At 37.2% G+C, this 23,906-nt stretch overlaps 1 protein-coding gene across 3 annotated transcripts; it reads right to left on the bottom strand.

Moving 5' to 3' along the window:
• Positions 1-4,169: 4,169 nt before the first annotated feature.
• Positions 4,170-22,725, bottom strand: syt8 (synaptotagmin VIII). 3 transcript variants are annotated; one of them, XM_079809629.1, is made up of 9 exons: positions 22,532-22,725; positions 15,040-15,166; positions 14,644-14,813; positions 12,029-12,124; positions 11,038-11,205; positions 10,702-10,869; positions 10,137-10,254; positions 8,295-8,428; positions 4,170-7,770 (listed from the first exon to the last, which is right to left on the bottom strand). In XM_079809629.1, the coding sequence occupies exons 2-9, from the start codon at positions 15,137-15,139 to the stop codon at positions 7,531-7,533; spliced, it is 1,194 nt and encodes a 397-aa protein (XP_079665755.1). In that variant the 5' UTR covers positions 15,140-15,166; positions 22,532-22,725; the 3' UTR covers positions 4,170-7,530. The 3 variants fall into 3 exon arrangements, with proteins under 3 accessions (XP_079665755.1, XP_079665756.1, XP_079665757.1); XM_079809630.1 differs by lacking the exon at positions 22,532-22,725 and adding an exon at positions 19,794-19,901; XM_079809631.1 differs by lacking the exon at positions 22,532-22,725 and adding an exon at positions 19,788-19,893.
• Positions 22,726-23,906: the final 1,181 nt, after the last annotated feature.

Raw genomic sequence — 23,906 nt, 5'->3', positions numbered from 1 at the left:
CCATTCAATTGCATACAAGATGTGAATTACTTATGACCTGGTTCTCTCATCTGTTCAAGTCCAGTCTTGCACAAACACTCGCTCTATTACTCCCACCTGTTTCAGAGGTGTGGTCTCTTGAGCACCAAAGACAAGATTTCAATTAGATACGCGAGACATGCAAATGAGAAGATGTGTTTTATAACGGTACTTAGGACTGAATCATTCATATCTGGAGTCCAGTCGTTTGTATTACCATGTATGGCTGCGCTGTAGCTAAAGTGGACAGGATATGCAATGACAGTTGTGGGTTGTTGCATAATCCAATCTGGTTACAATCAAAAGCACACACAATTCTGAGCAAATCATTCAATTTAGTTCAATTTCAAGACATACAGATTGAAAATGAAAGCTTTGTTAAGAACGATTTAATTATTTAATTACTATTTAAAAATTGATTTTGCAATTTCAACTTTAAAAGAATCTGATGCAAAACTGGATTTATCTAAGTTTTGTTTGCTTTTTTTAAGTTTTTTTCAAAAGTGACATATGTATAATGTTGCAGAAGATTTCTATTATAAATATATTGCTGTTTCCACAAAAACATTAAGCAGCACTACATCATTGATAATTATAAGAAATGTTTCTTGAGCACCAAATCAACATATTAAAATGTTTTCTGAAGGATCATGTGACACTGAAGATTTGAGTAATGATGCTGAAAATTATATAATATTTCACAATATTATTGCATTATTGATAATATAGTAAATATATATTCGTGTTACTCCCTAAAACAGTAGTGGATTACATAACATTTTTTGGAAAGTAATGGGTTACATTACTGAAGGAAATGCAAATTCACGCCTGTACAGTAGAGAGCGCAGTTCAAACAAACCTTTCAGCTGTGCTACCATTCTGTATCGCAGAAGAATAGGATGCAGGAAAAGAAAGTTCAATTAAAGACTTTCGTTGCACTCATATAACTATTATTTATGGAAGAAAGTGCAACACGCAATATGGCGGAATAAGTCCCACCTTCTAAATAAAAGAGCCAATCACATCACTGCAGCTGTTAGAAGCTCCGGTTGCTATAGAAACAGTCAGCGTTCTGAGATGCACACTTAGTACTGCGCATGCATATTGGCTGGTCCAGCCTGATGGGTTTGTGTAAGAAAAATATCCATGTTTATAACTTTATAAACTAAAATCACTGGCTTTTGGTAACAGCTGTATGCCCGTATCCAGCTGAAGAGTCTGACCCGACTCGAGGTATGATATATTGCCGAGATGTCTACTCTCACCTAATAAATACGGGTATTTTTCTTACAAAAATGCATCACTTGAGAAGGCCTTTATGAACATAGCCTTTAAAAGGACTTTGGTTCAACACTTACTTCAGCATAAAAAAAAGAAAGAAAAAAAGAAACACAAACGTGATTTTATCTAAAGTAATTGGTATGTTTGAATTGGATCATTAAAGGTCATAAACAAGGACATTGCTTAATAAAGTGAGATTAAATACATAAAGTATATTTGTATTCTTTTACATATTTAATTATTGCAGGTTTTGTTCATTTTGAGGAATACTGAATCTGTTTTTGTGCAAGTGAATATTTAAAAAGTAAATATTTATAGTAAATGCATGTTCACATTAGTCTAGAACTACAATACCCATCTTGTTCACACAGCACACACAATGCCTCTGGACTTACAATTTCTCTTAACAAGTCAAGTCACCTTTGTTTATATAGCGCTTTATACAAAACAGATTGTTTCAAAGCAGCTTTACAATGATAACAAGAAAATGCATTTTGGCTGTTGTTCAGCTGGAGTCACTTCAGTGTTGATTCAGTTCTGTTTTAAAGATCATCAATTATTAAAGGCAGCGGCTAAATGAACAAAATGCAAAAAGCAACTATATTATATTTACACTCAGTGAAAATAGCATATTTTCTTAGTGATAGAGGATATTTACACCAAGTGCAAATAGCTGTAGATGCTATTTACTGTGAAAATAGTGAAAATATAGCCTAGAAATCTAGACGCAGCCTAGCGGCAGAACATGTATTTTGCCACGAGTGTAGTCTAGCAATTCTCGGTAGACCTGGAGAGTTGGAAAAAACTAACTCTGGTCAGGCCAACCACAGCGTGTGTAGAGTCGGTGGGCGGGCTTAATGACGGCACGTCACGGCAGAGTTGGGGAGGTTCTGTGTGCTACTAACAAAGAGGCTGTCGAACAGCGGTCTTTTGAATCGGCTTTGGCCGCAACTCTAGAAGACTTGGAGTTAAGCTTTTCTTTGAGGAAAGTACAAAGAACGGCACTGAAGTCATTCTTAAGAAAAGAAGATATGTTCCAAGTTTTGCCGACCGGATACGGCGAAAGTCTATCAACTAACGTTAGCTTGGCTTCACCTTCTTCTTTGCTCTGGTTGGTTGTGGCGATCATGGCGCTATCCAATTGCGTGCAGAGGGAATTTGAAAGACAACCGTTTATCCCGCCCCTCGGATTGAGCCCTGTCAATGGTGAGTTCCCAGACCCAACATCTTGATGTGGGTCTGGCTAGTCAGGCTAGTGAAAATAGTGAAAATAGTGATATTTTCTATTTACAATTAGTAGCAGTTCTTTGCAATATGTATATGTATAGTAATTACATACAATTTATACTTTATTTTGACAGATACATCCTATTTGCACCTCAGAATTGTTTAGAAAAGGGAGAAGAGCTAGCTCGGCAAAAGGCGGATTCGAACCCGAGTCGACCGCATCAAAACCTTAAGCCTTACGCTTTACTGATTGCACCGCTGAAATCATTGAATTATGCATTTTTTTATCTTGTTTGGCCCAACCAGGCATTGTTAGGTGGAGCTAGTGCGAATACTAGCACTTGCTAACAGCATGCTATTTGCACTTTTTTTGCACAGATTATTAAATTAGTTAATTTCATCTATAGGAGAGGCATTACTTATTGGAAAAAAAGCAACTCAGATATTTTGTTGTACATTTAAAAGTAATACGTTACTTTACTCATTACTTGATTACATTTCTCACATTATCCCCATTTCTGTAATCCTGTGACAATATATTTTCTGCACAGCATGGTAAACTAGTAGGAATATTCCTTTGATCGGAGATCAAAGCTGCACTATGATCTCTAGTAGTAAAGACTCCAAAGGTCATGTCAACAGCTTTACCATCTTTGCTGATCATAAACCTGCTGTGTGGTTTCCTTTATGGAGGTTATGGGAAATGGATAATGGAAACTGTTCCTAAATCAGATGTAAGTGTGGTTTATATTGTTCCTTTCGAGGGCGATTCGAGTGGCTCAGGCTGTGAAAGAAAATATATTTTTACAATCAACTTTGCTTTAAAACAGAATCAGTAAAATGATAAGGGTTATAATGTACACAAATATTAAGTTCACCAAGGCTGCATCTATTTGATCAAAAGTACAGTAAAAACAATAATAATGTAAAATATTACAGTTTAGGATAGCTGTTTTCTGTTTGAATATATTTTCAAATATAATTTATCCCTGTGATCAAAGCTGAATTTTCAGCATCATTACTCCAGTCTTCAGTGTCACATGATCCTTCTCAGAAATCAAGAAACATTTATTATCAATGTTAAAAACAGTTGTGCTGCTTCATATTTTTTTGGAAACCGTGATTCTTTTTTTATTCGTTGATTAGTAGAAAATTGAAAAGAACGGTGATTGTTTGAAACAGAAATCCTTTGTAACATTATAAATGCCTTTACTGGTGCTTTTGACACATACTTTGTGAATAAAAGTATTATTTCTAAAAAAAAATAAATAAATAAAAAAAACTGGCCCAAAACAGTTGAACGGTACACTGTAAAAATAAAAAAATATATAAATAAAAAGTTTCTGCCATAAATTAAGTACAATCAACTTGTACAAGTCATTTAAACTGAAATTACATTAAACTGACTTTAAAATAATGAGTTGAATCGTGTTTAATTTCATATCATTTTTACAGTGTAGCCTAGTATAAAACGTTTTTGTTAATTTTCAAATACATTTTAAATACACAGATATTTTTATATTTATAATACACAGGGACCAGAATATTATTACTTTTTTTTACCTGGGCCAGTAAAAAAAAACCTCAACACCACAATTCAAAACAACGTAGCAACTGCACAACAACACATAATGAGTTTTTTTACATTCAAAAACAAACATTTTATTCATGTAATATTTGATTTTTTTATTCATGTTTACGTTTTAAAACACAACACATTTTAAAGAACAAGTTGAGGAAGTTACAAAATGTCCCCTAAACCATTTTCCAGTGTCCTTGTCGATGAGATTCTGAATTCTGCATTTCAAAGTGTACCTGTGTTTAAAAGGTGAGTGTACGAAAGCAACTAATGAGATCTCCAGCCTTTAGCATTCTGTAAACTTGCTCAAAGGAAGAAACCTCATTAAAACGCTGTAATTGGCCCACAAGTGTGCTGACAGCCTAATACACACACCCTTATCTTGTGCTTACTGTAGTCACAAGAGAAATCAACATGAGTGTACATGTGTGTGAACACGCCAAACCTGATACATCTGTCTTTCGTCTGCTTTTTTAAACCTCAGCACTTTAATGCAATGGTGTAGAATTATAGGGACGCTAGGGACTCTCCCTTTAATATCCAGCGACTTCTGAATTGTCCCTAGCAGTAAGTTTGACCAAACAATTCAAATATATTTATATGCAACCACTGTTGTGGGTCATTGACATTACCTAAGAAGTCAAAGTAAATACACTATAATACCAAAAGTATTGGGACACCCCTCATTGAATTCAGGTGTTCCAATCACTTCCATAGCCAGAGGTGTATAAAATCAATCACTAGGCATGCAGACGCTTCAACAAACATTTATGAAAGAAATGGGTCGCTCTCAGGAGCTCAGTGAATTCAAGCGTGGTACCGTGATAGGTTGCCACCTGCAATAAGTCCATTTGTGAAACTGTTAGTGGTGTTATAACAAAGTGGAAACAATTGGGAATAACGTCAACTCAGCCACGAAGTGGTAGGCCACGCAAAATCACAGAGCGGGGTCAGCGCATGCTGCGCTGTTGTTTTTCAGGGTTTGGGCTTGGCCCCTTAGTTCCAGTGAAAGGAACTCTTAATGCTTCAGAATACCAAGACATTTTGGACAATTTCATGCCCCCAAATTTGTGGGAACAGTTTGGGGATGGCCCCTTCCTTTTCCAACATGACTGCGCACCAGTGCACAAAGCAAGGTCCATAAAGACATGGATGAGTGAGTTTGGTGTAAAGGAACTTGACTGGCCTGCACAGAGTCCTGACCTCAACCCGATAAAACACCTTTGGGATGAATAAGAGCGGAGACTGCGAGTCAGGCCTTCTCGTTCAACATCAGTGCCTGACCTCACAAATACGCTTCTAGAAGAATGGTCAAAAATTCCCATAAACACACTCCTAAACCTTGTGGAAAGCCTTCCCAGAAGAGCTGAAGCTATTATAGCAGCAAAGGGTGGGCCAAATCCCTATTAAACCCTACGGATTAAGAATGGGATGTCACTAAAGTTCATGTAAAGGCAGACGTCCCAAAAATTTTGGCAATATAGTGTATGTAAGAAAACTGTGCTCTTTTAAGGATGCACATTTAATGCTTGGACTGAGTAAGAACATAAGGTAAGTGTTTGAAACATATGCACAGTTCAGTTAAATGATAAAGTTCACCCTCTTTAACTTTAACTTAATGTTAAACTGAATGAAACAACGCTGAAATAAGAGAGTGCAGTTTATCTATCAATCAGATGCATGTGAATTTTGTGTTCGTATAGCAGTAGCCTACACTCCCAGTCACATTTTCTTTCAGAGTTATCATTGGTCATTCATTTTTCATATTAAAATAAAGTTATGTACAGCATCATTAAAGTCATCACGAAATCAAAAGTTGATGATTCTTATTTTTTTATGGAATATTGCAGTGTTTAATAAAACTGATTTTACTGTGCACATCATTATTTTTTAATTAATGCGAAAATAAAAATTTAATAAAAATAACTTCCCCTCCCTCTTTTAGCTCATCCCTTCTCTTCTCTGATGATGTATTTACTGGTGTGAGGGCGGGGCAACCTGTCACTCACATGAGATCCACCAATAGCAAACCACAACCATTTAACCAGCCAAATAATTCCCAACAATGGACAAAATCAAGTCCTGTCCTACATTTTGTCTTGTACGAGAAGCCGTTTCACTCAGATAAAAGTCACAATAAGGAAGAAAAGACTATCATAACTTCCATTTCATGCCGACTTGATTGGCTCTGACTGCCGGAAAACACCGTGTAATTCACACCCTGCCTCTGCATACACGCTTATAACATTACAGAATTGACAGATTGAAGTCCCTGAATAAAGTTTGTCTCCCACTTAAGGCCCCGATATACTTCAAGCGAAATCGAAGGATGAACTGATGTAACATAAAATCAAAAAAATCAGGCCAAAACTAACTTCGTTTGGAGTTCGAAACAGCTTGCCAAAGGGAATTTTCCGGAAAAGTTTGCTACGGCTGTTAGAAACCTTTGTACTATCATTGGTCCGTGTGGATTACAGGTGTGGCTCTGAGGCTCCGCCTTCTTTCAAGATAAAATCTTTTCCACTTCATTTCTCATTTTAAGTCCGTGGAGGTCAGACATCCGTGAGTAAAAACATGAACACACTGGAGAGCTGCTTTTATAGTAGAAAATAATGTACTTTTGGAGAAACAAAACACTGACAAACTGTTTTTCATGTTTAATAAGGTAAAGCTGCTTGATTTTAAGCAATCTATTGAATAAAGTGCTATAAATAAACGTGACGTGCACTTTACTAGAGTGCCAAATCGCAGAGCTTGTGCAAACATATCTAGGTTTTTTCTGATCAGATGCTTTTCTTAAGCTCTATTAGAAAAAGTGCTTGCTGTTTTCTCAATTTTGTTGTGTTTCATTTGTTATTGAGAGGAAAGCGGGCAGCAGATATTGACATATTGGCATCAGGATGTTCGGGTTCGCTAACAGTATATCATTGCTCCCGTATTTCGAACTTCGTTTTACCCCTAAACGAAGAACAAAAAATTACTTCACAATGAGTATATCAGGGCCTCTATGGATGTATGCTTGTTTAGATATTCTATCATAAAGTACAGAAAGCTAAATTAATGTTGTTGTGTAGGTTTACATAATCAAAATTATGTTATGAGTTATGAGTGAGTTGGCTACTATATCTACAAATAAAGGCTTTAGAATACATGAAATTGAAAGGACATGAAAATCACCAATGTCAAAATCAAACTTGCGCTCTTGAGTGCTACTTTTAGTTACTTCTCATGCTATTCTGGTTCTTCCAAAATACTGACAATGAAGGAAATTGAATGTTCCACTTAAACAATATGAATACAATATAAATAAATGAAAAGGAATGGCAAGAAATCAGATTTTTTTTTCTTATTGGTCCATAGTCCTGGCATTGAAAACATAAAAAAACTTCTGATTGTGAACAATTTGTCATGTTAGTAGATATTTCTCAGAAGTTTTTGCTTGTAAATGGGATCTTTAGCGTGTGCTTCAAGGCCAGCGTTGTGTCCACCTGTTCAGCAGATAGTAACGTGTGCCATTGAGCCACAGGTTTGCGTGGGTTGGATAGCATATCCGCCCAATGACGCAGCTGGTTTCCTGTAGCATCACAGCCCAGATAGATCTTGCCAATCGCATCATTTCTGCTCATTTTGTCATGATCCCACACTGAGATGACCAGCTGGACTTTCTGTATGAGGAATAATGAGTCAAATAAACAACTATACACAGAGCAAAGGGAAAACAGACTGAAAAATTCATCAATCACTCCATCCAAGGTCAAAAATGAACACCCACGAAGTGACAATGCTAAAGTAGTCTGACGTGGTTGAAATCACAATGTAAGAATGACATTCTGACATTACAATCCTAGTTGTTTTTTTCTCGTTTTTTCCACCTCAATAGAAAATTTACCAAAATGATATGGTACAGACATGGAAATGAAAAATATATGAGAATTTTTGTATGCTTTTGCGTTCACTTTTTCAAAACTTTTGTGCCCAGGAAACGTTGCATTTGCTTGCAAAGAATGAAGTTTTGCGAGCAAGCGTAAAGTTTCTCTGAGGAACTCAAAAGTTTGCCAGCGAATAAAAATAAAAATGTCCTTCCATCTGTTTTCTTTCCCATCACCATGTCCCTTTAGGGGTCCGTACAATGAGTCCAGATTTTGGACCCTTGATTCATCTAAGCAACCAATCTCTAGGTATCACTCACCTGAATCTGTTCAAACGACACTTCAAAAGTGAAAGATTCATTGAAGTATGGATTCAATGTTCGTTTCTTCACTGATGTTTTCTTCTTCTTCCACTTCTTCTTATCTAGAACCAATTGAACTTTCACATAAGGGTCTAAAGAACAAAAAGACAGAACTATTTAGACCCCCTGTGGTGAAAATCAAGTTTTTAATGTTGTTTATAATTTCATGTGATGTTTTTAATATGCTTAGCATGTATAAACCTTAATTAAACAACTTAATAATCAATAAGGAATGTATGATATTACACAGTAGCCACATTGGATCAGCGGTTGAGAAAATTGATGGATGGATGATTCAACTGTGAGCGCCATCTTCTGCTCACACTCGGGAATTCGTTCGGCCTGCGACTCTCACGGTGCATTACGGGTATTAGCCATTGAACGTACATCAGTTTTACACTAGTTATTGCCGTGCAATGTGGGATTGAATAAGTGCACTTGATAACGTCCACTATGATTTCGGACACCACTACAAATGGCTGTCCTAGTGCCCTATTTAAGGGTACAGGGGGGCGGTTTCGGACACAGCCAATGACTGCTGTGAAGAGAAGCCAGGTTATCCCGGTATATTTTTCTCTTGACATGATAAATCCATACATTTAGCAATATAGTGGGTGAATTATATATATGATGTATATTACGATGTTATGATGAACTTTATGCCTTTCTCCACTGCCGTTTCTAAGGATACTGACTTTTATAAGGCCACTATCTGACTCTGAGATGGCGAACGGGAACATGGTTTGTGTAACATTAGCAACACATTATTAGCTGTTTGATAATGTAATTCAAGCAAAAGTCTAATAATATTAATTACCATTATGTGTCTGACGTTGTAGAGAGCGATACATAGAACGCATTGCTATTCTGAAACATCGACTTGAGGTGGGGGTTATTTGCATATTCATAGATCCATGTATACTAAATGAAGCAAGGGTGTAAAGTTACATTCAAGCTATTTTAAGGCATGAGTCTTTTTTTTTCACAGGAAAAAGCGTTTAAATATGTAATTTTGGTGATCAAAGATGACTACAGGGGATCAGTTTATATGTTAAACATACTCTATAGCTGTAAAAACAAAGAATGACAATTTTTCATCTTTGGAAAAATGTTTCATGGCACTTTCAAAGCAAATTGTCTAGTAAGTGGCGGTAAAAGAGTCTTCAGGTTTATCAGAAACAAATGAGCATGAATCTGGCAATGTTTTATTACATCAGTTGTTGTACGTATTGCAGCAGTTCAGAAATGAAATGCCCAGAAGAGAAGTGCTCAAAGATGTTAACTAAACCACTGAACCCTAACCGATAGTGTTAATACTTTTTTTTTTATTAAATAAACCATTTGCTGAAGCAACCGTGACATTTTATTTAACTTCTTCAAGACTTTGAGCTCTTTTATTGTGACTTGCAAGTGTAATGCTGTACCAGGTGAGCTACTGAGCAAGTTTACTAAATCAGAAAACCATACAAAGGGAGCTAATTATATGATGCAGACATGAAAATGTATTAGTTTACAAATAATGCACTATGGTAAATGTGTTTGAGGTCATAAAGGTAGTATTGTGCGAGGAACCACATGAAAATAAAGTCTTTATTAACCAATAATCTGCCCCTGTAATCATAATTTGTGTGAAAACTAATAAAAGTTGGAGTTTTAATGGCATTAGTTTCATTTCAGCATTTCATTGTAACTGTATAGGTACATTTTTGGAGTTTGCAAAAGTGTTTGAGAAGGTTTGTTTCTGTCAGGAGTGATTAGACTTTTGAGGATGTTGGACATTTTAGTATGTGAGTATCTCACCTGAAGAGCCTCCCTGGTCCATCTTCTTCAGGTTCTTGGCTTCCAGTATGATCACAGTGAGTTTACTACTAGTTGGGACATAACGAAGAGAAAAGCAGATCTCTCCTAGATGCTCTTGCTGTAATATGGACACAAGATGAAAGATGCAGTTAAACTAGCAGAAACATAGAGGGTGGTCTTAGCTCTGAGCCTATTGGCGTGCATGGGGTCATGTCAAGAACTGAGTGCCAAATCGTAGACTTAGGGTGTCCTGTCCCAACCAATCAACTGCTCTGAACAAGGGTGGATGCATATCACCATTGTGCCATTGGGTAGGACACTTAACATAAGGTTGCTCAAGTGGGACTATGTTCTATGGTGATGTGATGGATGGAAACAAACATTCAGTGTATTAGCCATACCACAGCAAAAGAAAAAGAAGGGGCAAAACAACTTTCTGGGACCCCCAACTCATTTCCCTTTAGTAGAGGATGACACTTTGCAATGCATATGAAAATAATTTATGTGAACTAGCCACATGATATTGAACTTGACAGCATATGTGGATTGGAGTACTGAACCGAACCTCATTTTTGGAAGCTTCGCTTAAATCTCTCCACTCCTCAATCACATGATTCCAGTCCACTGTGGACAGATTCAGTCTGATCTCCCCGATGATGTCGTGTTTGGAGAATCTGTTAAAGTCATAGACTTGCATCACCAGTGTCGACTCAGTCAGTTCCTTCTGTGGGATCTACGAAAGTGGTACAAAAGAGGCTGTACATTTAACAACTCCACTTTAATGACCTTGAACGAGCCTCAGGTCATTGTTTGAGCTGACAACAGAATATTCATGTGGTTTTCCCCCACACAAATCTATGACCATATGATAGTCAATGATTTAATATGCTTCATGGTTTACCTGATATTTGAAATTTTCATTGAACACAGGGTTAAGGGTTTTCCTGAAGACTTTGGTCTCAAATGTTTTGGACTTGTTGGGAAAGATGTAGACTTTCACATAAGGGTCAGATGTCCCTCCTGAATCCATCGCTTTCAAAGCGGCAGCTTCTTTTATTCCTACAGCCAGCTGGTAAGAAATGGTACAGTACATGTAGGTTTATGATCTTAAAGGTTTTATCTAAAGTGAATTTAAAAGCTTAGTTTCTTTGTTAGTGTTCATTATAGTCTTCTGGTGAAGATACAAATAGTGCAAATAATCCATAGAATCCATAGTCTCTGTAATCTTGTCAAAATCTGAATTTCTTCCCCTCTGGGATGGTGTTTCTGTATCCCCTTTATTTTACTTCATTCAGTATTCTGTTTCACTCAGAAATATGTCACAATATTGAAATAAAGTTGATCACAATTTCCGGTTCATGCAGACTTTATAGTAAATAGAACTAATAGGCCTACTAATACTGTATAAACGGACTAAACTGGTTTTCTTTGCTAAACATTTTTTAATTGGATGGACTGGAAAAGTATCACAATATGCACCTCATTGATAGTGTCTTGAGCAAGCAGAGCAAGAAAAATTAAGATAAATAATGGCTACTTTGGTAAGAAAATAAAATATAAGGTTGATTAAGGTTCCTTTTTGGAATGATCAGATGTATAAACTAGGGGTATCCAACCCTGTTCCTGGAGGGCCACTGTCCTGCAGAGTTTAGCTCCAATCCCAAAGAAACACACCTGAACCAGCCAATCAAGGTCTTAGGCATACTAGAAACTTCCAGGAAAGTGTGTTGAGGTACTTGGAGCTAAACTCTGCAGGACAGCAGACCTCCAGGAACAGGTCACCCCTGAACTAGGTGGACTAGGTGGACACCCCTGAACTAGGTGAATGAAAGTTAATTAGTGAAGGCAGGAAGTATGAAGTCTGTAAAAGTCAGTAAAAGTGATGCATTTACCTCTGATCTGGATGCGTTAAACTCCAGTGAATACTGCAGTTTTCCCCTCTGCTGGTCCGCTGATCCATACTCCACATCCTCTGTCTCAAGCTGGACCTGTCAGTACACAATGCTGATTTTCACACATTTAAAAAGGAGCTCTCAGATATGTTTTAATTTATCTCTTTATCAATTATCTCGCCATTGAGGGTATTTTCAGTCATTTATGACACAACACTTTCCCGCAATTGACAAAAATTTCCAGCAATCCATGTTTTGACTGTTATACGCCAGGGGGTGCTATTACACATATTTTGAAATATATGGAATATCAATCTTCCAGAATATCTGGATCAAAACACAGGCGGGAAGAAAGCAGAAACAAGCAATAGAACCATTGCTTATGTACATGTAAAATAACACATTATGAACGTGTTCTAAAAATCAAAAGGCTGGCGGTGGCTGGCAACTTTCAAAAAACTGGTGGGGAAAGAGTTAAATATCAACTTTGTCTCAGATTTTTCATGTAAAGGTGATATAATCCCATTTTGACATGAATGGGAATAGACAGTGTTTTCCAGGTATTATGCTGTGTTATTATAGACCTTTTGATTAACCTCACATAGCAACAGTAGCAGCGTGAGTTTGGAGGCGGGACTATGGTTTTCCAACCAATAGCAAATGACTGGAGTGTTTGAGGAAACCTGTTTTTGCCACAGAAATTACCTTTAAAGGTCCCATGGCATGAAATTTTCATTTTATGAGGCATTTCAACATTAATATGAGTTCCCCTAGCCTGAATATTGTCCCCAAGTGGATAGAAATGTTGATCGGTGTAAACCCGAGTTCTGGCTGTCTCTCTCTGCCTTTGAGAAAATGACAGGCCAGACTAGCCAATCCTGAAGTCTCCTGGTTTGACGTCCAAGCAGGAACAGTTTCCTCCCTTTCCTCCGCCCAGAGAATCTGCCACACCCATGCAAACACTCGAGATCATTAACGTTACTTGTGAACGAGTGAACACTGGCAGTTTCTCAGTGTTTGGATGTACAAATGAAAACAGAAGTCTTTCTTCAGTTCCTTCTGATCTGTGATCATTGATTTCTTATGTGTAGCTTATTATTTATTATTTGTGGACACGCAGCGGCTTCTCTCTCTCCCGACAGAAGGTGTTTTCGTGTTTTCTATCTTGTGAGTCAGTGTTTTTGTACGTCCTTGTCGCGTCTATCTGTTCTAAAATGTGCATACAGTCTTTTCTGTTTAACATCAGCAGTCACATCTTTAGAGATAAACTTCACGCACGCCGAAGCTCGGCCTCCAACATCCCCGACCCCAGTACTGCATCTGGCCCACAGCGGAGGCACCAAACGCGGCGTGAGATTAAGCAGAAGGGGGGTAAGCGTGAGGGTATCCGGCTAGGCTAGCAAGCTTCCCCCACAATAAACTGGATTACATTCGATTACAGCTGTTGTGTCTTTGTTTGCGCTGTGTAACGTTACTCAATGCGCGTCAATGACGCTATTCATATGATTGGAACATATCTAGAAATAATGCTATACTCAACACTTACTAACTCGTTCATCTCGCTGTAATGGTACATTGCATGTGTTACAAAGTTGGTAATAATGATGAAGAGGACTCGGTGTGACTGGGACTCGTGTTTATTCAGAACTCTCAGATACAAACACAATAAACTCGCGCTGACTGACAGTGCTCTCATAACTCAGTAGTTACTATAAATAACTTTGTTAGCAATCGCTTCGTCTCTGGTCCGTGATGTCCGGTTCGCGAACGAATCATTCTTTTGAATCGGTTCTTTTTAGTGAACCGAACCAGTTCACCAAATCGGACTGAATCGTTCTAAACGGTTCGCGTCTCGAGTCAGCGCTGATCCATAATTTACTAAAGTTACTAACTTTCTGACATGAGTGACAGCCCCTCCGACTAGAAATAAACTAATAACCTGAAGTATATGCTAGTAACTACAACAGTTCACCCTGAACTGAGACATGCTGAGAGAACTGATGAGAAGTGAACACAGGTCCATCCGTCTCTCTGGCAGACTCGTGCCTGCTCGTGCCTCGTTAAACCACGCCCCCTCCGCTCATTTAAAATGCAAAGATGTTAGCCAATCACAACAGTGGGCGTTTTTACTGAAGTCTCACAGCAGACACGCCTCTTGAAGCAGGGCATTCAGCCAGAGGGCAAACATAAGTATAGACAAAATGCCTTTTATTTCTAAATTATGACATTTTATGATGTAAAAATCATACTAATAATATAAGTACACCTCAGAAAACACTATAAAATAATAGAAAAATGCCATGCCATGGGACCTTTAACATCTCTTGGGAGAAATAAAAACAGGCACAAGTGATAAATTGATATAGTGTAAGATTATAGAGCAATAAAAGTAGTTAAAAGCATGGAAGTATTTGAGAAGAAATATTTAGGTTACTATCTTTGACTTTAAATGACTTTGGTTTCTTGGAAAAACTAAGTAGAGCTTGTGACATTCTGAGTTCTCTTCTGAAACTCATGTGGAGACGAGTGAGATTACTAGGGTCTTTTGCTCAGTCTCCATTTAAACTCATTACTGACTAGAAGAAAAATGTAAGCATGGACGATCCATCTCTCACCAGTGCTGCGGTTGTAGTTCCTGAGATCCCTTTCATACTGATCTTCTGGTCCAGCTTCTTCTTCCTCTTCTTTTTCCCTTTGCAGCAGCATTTCACACAGCAGCATATCATGCAGATAAGAATGAGCAGGATGATGGCGGCAAATATAGCATAGATGGCCCATCTTGGCACTGTTGTGACAAAAAACAACAATATCCCATCTTACATCACAGCAGCAAAGCAGTGGTCCAGTATAGCACCATGAAACACATCTGAAGGATGAGGCGAGACCACGGCCAGGAGACTTGGGATAGCAAGTTAAACTTGTAGCAAGTGAAAACTGAGAAGCAAGAAATGTGCGCAAGGTGTGGAATTAGATAGGGGCCCGTGGAGCAGGTGCTGATATGATATACTCACAAGGAATCCTATCCAGGAGAGAAGACAGGAACCCCGGAGCAGCTGTTGTGGTGTTGGTGTGATGTGTTTTAGTTGGTTTTATAGACGGTCTTGGTGTCATGGTGAAATGGATGAGACCGATGGGTCACTGGAAATACATATAATAAAGTAAGTGGGTGGCTTGCAAGAGTTTTGAAAAGTTATGGTTTGAGTTAGTAACCTTGTTTTGTGACGCCCCCTACTGGTTAAAATGGTATTGCAACATTTTAGTCGGCCTTAAAAGAATTGTTGACTCAAAAATGAAAGGGATAGTTCACCAAAAAATTGAAGTTTTGTCAGTATATCATTCCAAACCCATAGGAAATATAAAATTAGGCATTATAGGAAATTAAAGTGAAAGAATTTAGAGACTGTGGCTGTCAAGCTCCAAAAAGGACCAAAAAAACATTCTGCTCCTATTCTCCTATTGTGTTCCATGAGAAACTCATAAAAGTTTGAAATAATATGAGGATGAGTAAATAATGGCAGAATTTTATGTTTGGAGTGAACTATTCTTTTAATAAAATAACATGACACGACAACTTAAAACAAGGGGGGGGGGGTCCAGTTTCAACGTAAGGTTTTAGTATACTAAGGCCCGGTTTCACAGACAGGGCTTAGACTAAGCCAGGATTAAGCCTTAGTCAAAGTCCCTTTAAGACAAGTCATTTCACTCTGTGGCCATCTTTGAAAATCTTTGAAACTCATAAATTTTGCTTCTAAACGCTTGAATCATGACAAAAAAATCAGCATTTTTAGCCTAGCCAAAGCTAACGCACATGCGCAGTCCTATGCGAGCGTCTCATAACTGCCTGTTTCTAAAGAAACCGGATTTTCAGCAGCTGCAGTGATGCGATTACTTTGAAGCCTGTGTGTGACTCAAATATGATCAACTGCAAGATATTGTTCATATTAAACGATCATTATACGACATAAAGGGAAACATTACATAGGTTAATTTTAAAAGGTGTCTTAATTTCTGACTAAATAGTTAATTATTCAGTCAGAAGCTAGGTCAACTTTTAAAAGCAACCTATTTATTACTTCTCTTCCTTTGAAAACTATGATTTCTTGTTGCATCTCTGCATCAATAGGAACAGAGTTATGTCAGAGTTACGACAGAACTCTGTCGCTGTTGTCTCTCACTCTCGCGTCTTCCGCTCTCGCTGTCAAATCACCGGAAGTTTTCACCGGAAGTACTGGCCCACACACAAAAGTTCGAACGTCAACGGTCGCCATATTGTGCTCAGAGCGAATAATATGAATGTTTCAAGTGCCCAACCAAAGTGAACACTATTCACCATAATGGTGAGTTTTTGTGCAGTTTTTTTTTTTGCTTGACAAAATGGCACTCAAACCAATCAATTAATCTTAACTTGGGTTTTCTGAGCAAACAAGGAATAGTATGTAAATAGTACAGATTACTAGATGTTTACAATTAAAGTAAAGTTAACTAAAAAGTGTTAGTTATCACTGTTGAATTTTACGGTGTAGTTCAATTAGGGCATTTAAGTAGCTTTTATAAACGTGCCTCAGAAGAAGAAAAAAAACAATGGCACTGACATATTTTAATAAACAACTCAAGCATGTATTTTAGTCTAAGAATAGCTTAAGCCTTGTCTGTGAAACCGGGGTAAGTATACTATATCACATGTGAAAAAGAAAGTACACCCATTTGAATTCTATCGTTTTACATATCAGGACATAATTTTTAAAAAAGCAGGTCTTAAAATTAGGTTAAAAAAACCTCAGATGAACAGCAACACATGACATATTACACTGTGTCATTATTAAAGGTAAAATGGAAACTTAATCTAAGTACACCCTATGATTCAATTGATTTAGAGCCACCTTTAGTAGAAGTATCTTGAAGTAATCATTTTCTGTAGGACAGTATCAGTCTTTCACATCGTTGTGGAGGAATTTTGGCCTGCTCTTCTTTACAACATTGCTTCACTTCATTGAGGTTTGTGGGCATTTGTTTATCTCTTAAGGTCCCACCACAGCATTTCAGTCGGGTTGAGGTCTGGGCTTTGACTGGGCTAGTGGTTTGTTCAGATGCAACCTAAGCCGTGCTGTCATGTTCTTTTTAGAGAGAAGAAGCTTTCTCCTGGCAACCCTTCCAAACATGCCATACTTGTCCTGTCTTTTTCCAATTGTACTGCCATGAACTTTAACATTTATCATGTTAACTGAGGCTTGTAGAGTCTGGGGTGTAGTTCTTGGGTGTTTTGCGATTTCTCTGAGCATTGCATGGTCTGACCTTGGGGTGAATTTGCTGGGACGTCCACACCTGGGAAGATTGACAATTGTCAAAAAAATCTTCCTCACTGTAGAGTGGACTTCAAATTGTTTGGAAATGGCTGTATAACCCTTCCAAGATTGATGGCAGCAACACTCTCTAACATCATTTCTGATGTCTTTCCTTCTTGGCATTGTGTCAACACACACCGGCATGCTCCAGACCAGCAAACTGCCAAAACTTATGCTTGTATAGAGGAGATCACACTTGCTGATGTTCAGTTAATCAAAAACATTTGATTAGCAGCCCCTGACTGCTACTTACCCTCTTAATTCCTATGGAAGCAGTAAGGGTGTGCTTAGTTTTTCACACATGGATTCTCCATTTTGGCTTTATTTTTGTTAGATAAACCTTGACCCGGTATAATATGTTGTTGATTTTGTTGTTAATCTGAGGTTGTATTTGCCTAATTTTAAAACCTGCCAATGAACAGATGATTTTTTTATGTCCTGATACATAAAACCATAGAATTCAAAAGGGTGTCTTTGTCTTTTTCTCATGACTGTGTGTATTAGGGATGCCACAATTCTCAATATAATATTGAACCGTTCGGTACGGCCTTCACGGTTCAATACGCGCTTGTGAATTGCGGTTTTTCGGTTTTGCATTTAATGAATTATTTCTACAAATTCTATAATTTGACTCCATCCCAATATACTGAACCACGCGACATACATTCACATCACACGTTAGTGGTGGAGTTACACTCACGGAACACTATAGTTATTCACAATCACGAAAGCTCATTATTTGCATGCGTTTTACAGCCTTGCCGGTTAAACATGCGCTTTTCCGAGCGCGCGCACTAAACGCCCGTCAAACACGCGATTACTGGACTAAGTCGTCTTACTTCGCTAATACTGTGTCAAATACAAACAAGGTTTACATAAACACAGTAGGTTATGTCTAAAGTGAAAGTAAAATCGGCGTGTGTCTGTAGATTAGATGTGTAGAGGTCTTACATTTACAACAGCGCGCTGTCCTTAAAGTTGAACACGTGAACACGCTGTCCTTAAAGGGACAGTTCACCTCTAAAATTATGTCATTATTTACTCACTCTAATATTGTTCCAAACCTATATTCATTTCTTGATGACAGAATTTTCATTTTTGAGTGAACTATCCCTTTAATGTTAATACAACAACAAAAGACAAAGAGAAAATCACTCAATGCTCTTGACTGAAAAACTTTAATACAGTAGCTTTAATAAGAATCATGTATATTTTATAGTGAAGTCTATGTAGTGTTTTAATTTTACATTTATTCATTCGATTTCATACTTTAATGCTGCTGTACAGCTCTGAGCTGCCGGTGTAAATCTTTATATATATTTATTGTATATTTTACAATACACTAGGAATGTGTACAAGGGTTTTTAAGTAAAGTTTTAAGTTTAAGTAAGGTTTTTCTTTTTAAGTAAAATAAAGTAAAAAAAATGAAGAAATTAAAAAAATAGTATTTTTTCTCCTTAACCTCTTGCTGTTCCTGTCGCTTAAAATAGAATAGAAAAAAACTGATGTGACAAGCCATCAGAACCGAACCGAACCGAAAACCGTGGTTAAAAACCGAGGTATGTATTGAACTGTGGACTAACTGTATTGTTGCATCCCTAGTGTGTATATAAATAAACATATTAATTTATATGGTATATAAAATGCACATTTTAGAGTGGCCTTTTATTGTGGCCAGCCTAAGGCACACCTGTGCAATAATCATGCTGTCTAATCAGCATCTTGATATGCCACACCTGTGAGGTGGATGGATTATCTCGGCAAAGGAGAAGTGCTCACTAACACAGATTTATACAGATTTGTGAACAATATTTGAGAAAATTAGGCCTTTTGTGTACATAGAAAAAGTCTTAGATCTTTCTAAGTTCAGCTCATGAAAAATGGGGGCAAAAACAAAAGTGTTGCGTTTATAATTTTGTTCAGTGTATATATATATATATATATATATAGGCCTATATAGTAACTCATTCAACTCTCGATTGCCTGACAAAAAGAGCATTTCGTCACCGCCAAAGTTAAACAACCTAGTGTTGACAGCCGCCTGCGGTCCATTAAAACTGGGTGTGCGTAAAGTGTACAGATAACATTCTTTTTCAGTGAAACAGTAATAAAAATGGAACAACACTGCCTTGAGAACACAGTCAAAAACATTTGCTGTTCTATTTCAACATTGTCACCATCAAGACTGTTCCAATACCACAGCAAAGTAATAAAGTAGTACAAGTCCCAGTTTCGAGAGAAATTCTTATCATACCTTAAAAGAAATAAGAGTAAATAGTGCAGAACAACAACAATATACACTATATCTGAAAATGACCTAAACAAAACTAATCTACAGGTATAATTATAGCAGCACACAATAGCTTCAAACTGAGCATAAAGAAAAAGTGAATCAGAATATAAAAAAAGAGTCTTACACTCACTGTTGTAGAATGAGTTCAGTTTGGATCTTGACTCCTTGGTTGTCGTATAAAACGTAAAGATTAATATTCTGAATGGTATGAACACATTCCTAAACTGGGTGAATGAGCGGTCCACTGTATACCAGCCACAGAGAGGGGAAGGAAGTCACTGCCCACTGCTGGAACTGGATCAGCTCAGGAAAGAGCCATTATAATGTGCCATTTACTGATCAAAAGAAACAACTATTGAGGCTTTAATCATATGGTCTGTTGTTTATCTCAGTTCAGTCTTCTGCTATTCATACAGTTCAGTGTTTTCTAGCCTTTTGTCTTTAAAGAGCTGCCTACATATTTAATGACTTTTTATGACATTGTAAATCTTTTTATGACAGTGATGAAAATACGAACGAGAGAGAGACACTACAACATAAGGAGGGAGAAAGATACAGAGGGAGTAAAGACACAAAATTAAATTTCACAAAAAGACAAAGGGAAAGAAGTGCATCCGTATTATATTGTATCATCCATCCACCTTTTTTCCAAGCTGCTTGTCCCATTTACAAAGATAAATAGTGCAGAACAATAACAAAATTCGGTAACATTTTAGAATACCGTTCCGTCATTAATGAATAACAGGAACAAATGGGTAACATACTAACATCTAGTAACTACTATTAACTAACAAGAACTTATTACAAAATTAGTAAGTAATAGCGCTAAGTTGAATAAGGTAGTTCATTATTAGCTAATCAATTACTACTATTTTTTCATACCTCCCAGAGGACTATTAAGAACTACTATATAGAGGTTCATAATTAATGTGAATAATGTATAATTAATTCTAAAGTGAAGGTCATTGTATCCCACTGGTAATGACTCAAGTGTTACTACATCCTTCAGAAGGAATTATTAACTATTTTGGATCAGTATTCTAAAGTGCAGATCATTGTAACCCACTAGTAGTCTCAGTCTCAGACGTCAAGAACACGGACCGTTGGCTTAACGTCTGATGCATATGGCACACTTATCTGGAAACACTTCAGGAGTTTCAAAAGTCGTCATCTGATTGGTTGTGTGTTTCATTGTTTAACGGTCCGCCTGGAAACAAATGCAGTGACGCCAAGAAGAACGCTGTCGTGTTTATAACTGTGACAATGAGCGCTTACTAGGATCAACTAAATGCTGGATTTTCAAAATTATGCAAAACAAAACGAACTGTGATTGGTTGCGTTACATGTCGGGCGGTCCTTTACCAATGAAGCTTTGTTCCACGTCTTGTTTATGGGCGTGAACATGTAAAGTCATTGTCCCTGCAATAACAGACCGGTGTGATGTGAATCTATAAATTATTCATTCAAGAACGTCAAACTTCGCATACTTTTGAAAATCCAGTGTTTAGTTGGTCCTGGTAAGCGCTCATTGTCACAGTTGTAGACACAACGGCGTTCTTCTTCCACGAGGGAGTTAGGCGTCACGGCATTTGTTTCCAGGCGGAGCGTTAAACAACACAACACACTCGTCTTGCGGACATCCTGTAGAATTCAACCAATCAGATGACGACTTCGAAACTCCTGAAGTGTTTCCAGATAAGTGTGTCATATGCATCAGACGTTCAGCCAACGGTCCGTGGACGTGCCGTCTAAAGCTGAGACTAGGTGGTCCGTGACCAATGAAAGCTGTGATAGAGTCCAGACCTTCTGCCGTCAATCTGAAGGTCTGGCTACGTGAGACTTTCCCACTAGTGATGACTCAAGTCTTACCAAATCCATCGGAAGGAATTACCATCCAAAACCTTACAAAAATCACAAAAGTTTATAATTTCAGTTATCATGTTTTTCACTTTAGAATGAATTATGCATTATTCACATTAATTATGAACCTGTATAGTTCTTATAGTCTCCTGAAAGGTATGAATAAATAGTAGTGAACTACCACATTCAACTGAGCACTTTTACTACTAATCCGTTAATCAGTTTCTTGATAGTAGTTAGTTAGAGTGTTAATAATGCATAATAATGTGTTACTCATTTGTTCCTGTGTAGTAATCCGTTAATGATGGAACATTATTCTAAAGTGTAACCCAAAAATTCACCACTACGTCTGAAAATGACATAAACCAAACCAATCTACAGGTACACTTGAAAGTGGCACACAAAAGTGAGCATTGAGAAAATGTACAACATAAAATAAGTGAGCGTCATTATAAAACGGTGCATTATAGTGACACTGTTGTAGAATTAGTTCAGTTTGGCTTTTGACTCCTCGGTTGTAGTTTAAAACATAAAGATTCAATTTCCAAACCGTTTGTCCTATGGGATGCTAAAGCCTATCCCGTCTCAGGCCATAGGCAAGGAAACACCCTGGATGTCCATCACAGAACACACACAAATATTCACACTCACTCACAATTTAGTGTCTCCAGTTCACCAGATCATCCAGAGGAAACCGACGCCAACACAGGGAGAAAGCAGTCAAACTCGTTTATTATATTATATTATATTACATTATATTATATTATATATTAAATTATAAAAGAGTTCCCTCTTTTTCACTTATGTTCCCATTCACATTATGTCATCCAGTGTTGTCCAGTATGAGAAATACTCCCAATATGTGTTCTTTTATTTACATAATGAGTTCAGTCTGACTTGCGTGACAACTAAAACATATTGATACAGGCCTATATTCAGCATTTAACTTGAACTTGTTGGACAGCTGAAACTAGACAAGATGATGAAATACACAATAACTGAACTTGCCTTTCTCACCCTCGACTCTCAGTTCCAGTTCTCCTGTTAGGCTGCCTTGTCCAGTTCTTCGGTATTAAACAATTAAGTCATTGTCTTGTGCTGGAATGCAAAAACAGTTGGAAACAAAGGCCAGGCCACTCTGACAGCTCTCCTCAAAGTGTTCCTTCAGTATGGAGAGAAATGTTAGAAACCTGCCACACCTCAATAATACACAAAACGGTTTCTGCATATGCCCTTACAGAACTAGGCGCACACCTCATGTGAGGATCAACTGGAGGAGGAAGAAACATAAAGTCAAATGTAAAATATTCAAATACAATCTTAAGGAAGAGTTAAATATCATAGTTGTTTAAGTGCTGAACAGCTTCCTTCTTGCTCATGAAATAGGCTACACTCTGTGACGTGCAGCTAGAAAACGTACAGATATGACTGGAAATTACAACCGAAACCAGTCCTGCCACACTACTGTTTAAATATTATGGTAACCTGACACTTTAGAAAGTGTATTTATTTTCCATTTTAAACTTAATTTAATTGTTTATATCTTTGTTCAGTAATGTATAACATTTGATATTCCAACTACAGGCTTACCTGAACCAAAAGAATACATTTAATTTAATTCACTGTTAACTAACAGTGTTAAATATAATTCAAATGATAAATCCTAAACTTACGTTGAGGTTATTTTTCAAAAAATCTTTGTTTATCTGAAGAAAGTCATATACTTCTGGAATGGCAAAAGGGGGAAAAAAGAGAGAATTTTCCTTTTTGGGTGGAGTGTAAATATTGGCCTGCTGTTCCTCGCACCATGGCTGAGACTAGCATTTCCTGGACAGCTTAATCGACAAAATCAATATTAATGTCCAAAATAATGATAACAGAAAAAAAAACAATAACCCATATTTTACCCATAAGTTGTAGCAAGACATTTGTACTGCTATCCCTGCGAGCTGCAGAACAAACATAAGCGAGACCAGACTATTCAAATGACCCTTATGAGCATTTTTTTTAGTGAATCAAAACAGTACATAGCAAATTGTAGTGTGATTCTCGAATAACCGACTCTTCTGAACATATTATTTTGAACAAAATGGTGAGATGTAACCTCACAATTTTGAAAAAAAAAATGTCCGAATTGGGAGTTTATATTCTGACTTTAGTCATTATCTGTAATATGTTACAAAAGATATAAAGGATCATTTTATTGCTGCCTTGTAACGTTCTTTTTTTCTTTTAATGTATTTTACGTACTCTATAGGGTTTATTTCTAGTGTACATTATTTTTTGGTTTTTGATATATGTTGTAATTACCTTATAATTAACTAATATACATTTATATATTTGTTACTGTAATTTATTTATTTTTCTTTGTTGTTAAGGTGAG

Source organism: Gobio gobio (genome assembly GCF_949357685.1).
Source record: "Gobio gobio genome assembly, chromosome: 25".
NCBI classification, from domain to species: Eukaryota; Metazoa; Chordata; class Actinopteri; order Cypriniformes; family Gobionidae; genus Gobio; species Gobio gobio.
Note: the sequence above shows the minus strand (reverse complement) of the source record. Positions and strands in the feature narration are given on the sequence as shown.

What these genes read in the sequence shown, in the direction of transcription:
- syt8 (XM_079809629.1), bottom strand. Translation starts at nt 15,139, where the DNA reads ATGACACCAAGACCGTCTATAAAACCAACTAAAACACATCACACCAAC. An exon ending in ATGAAAATTTCAAATATCAG is followed by an intron (nt 10,870 to 11,037) that starts GTAAACCATGAA and finishes CCACTTTCGTAG; the next exon opens with ATCCCACAGAAGGAACTGAC. An exon ending in GGACCAGGGAGGCTCTTCAG is followed by an intron (nt 8,429 to 10,136) that starts GTGAGATACTCA and finishes TTTGTTCTTTAG; the next exon opens with ACCCTTATGTGAAAGTTCAA.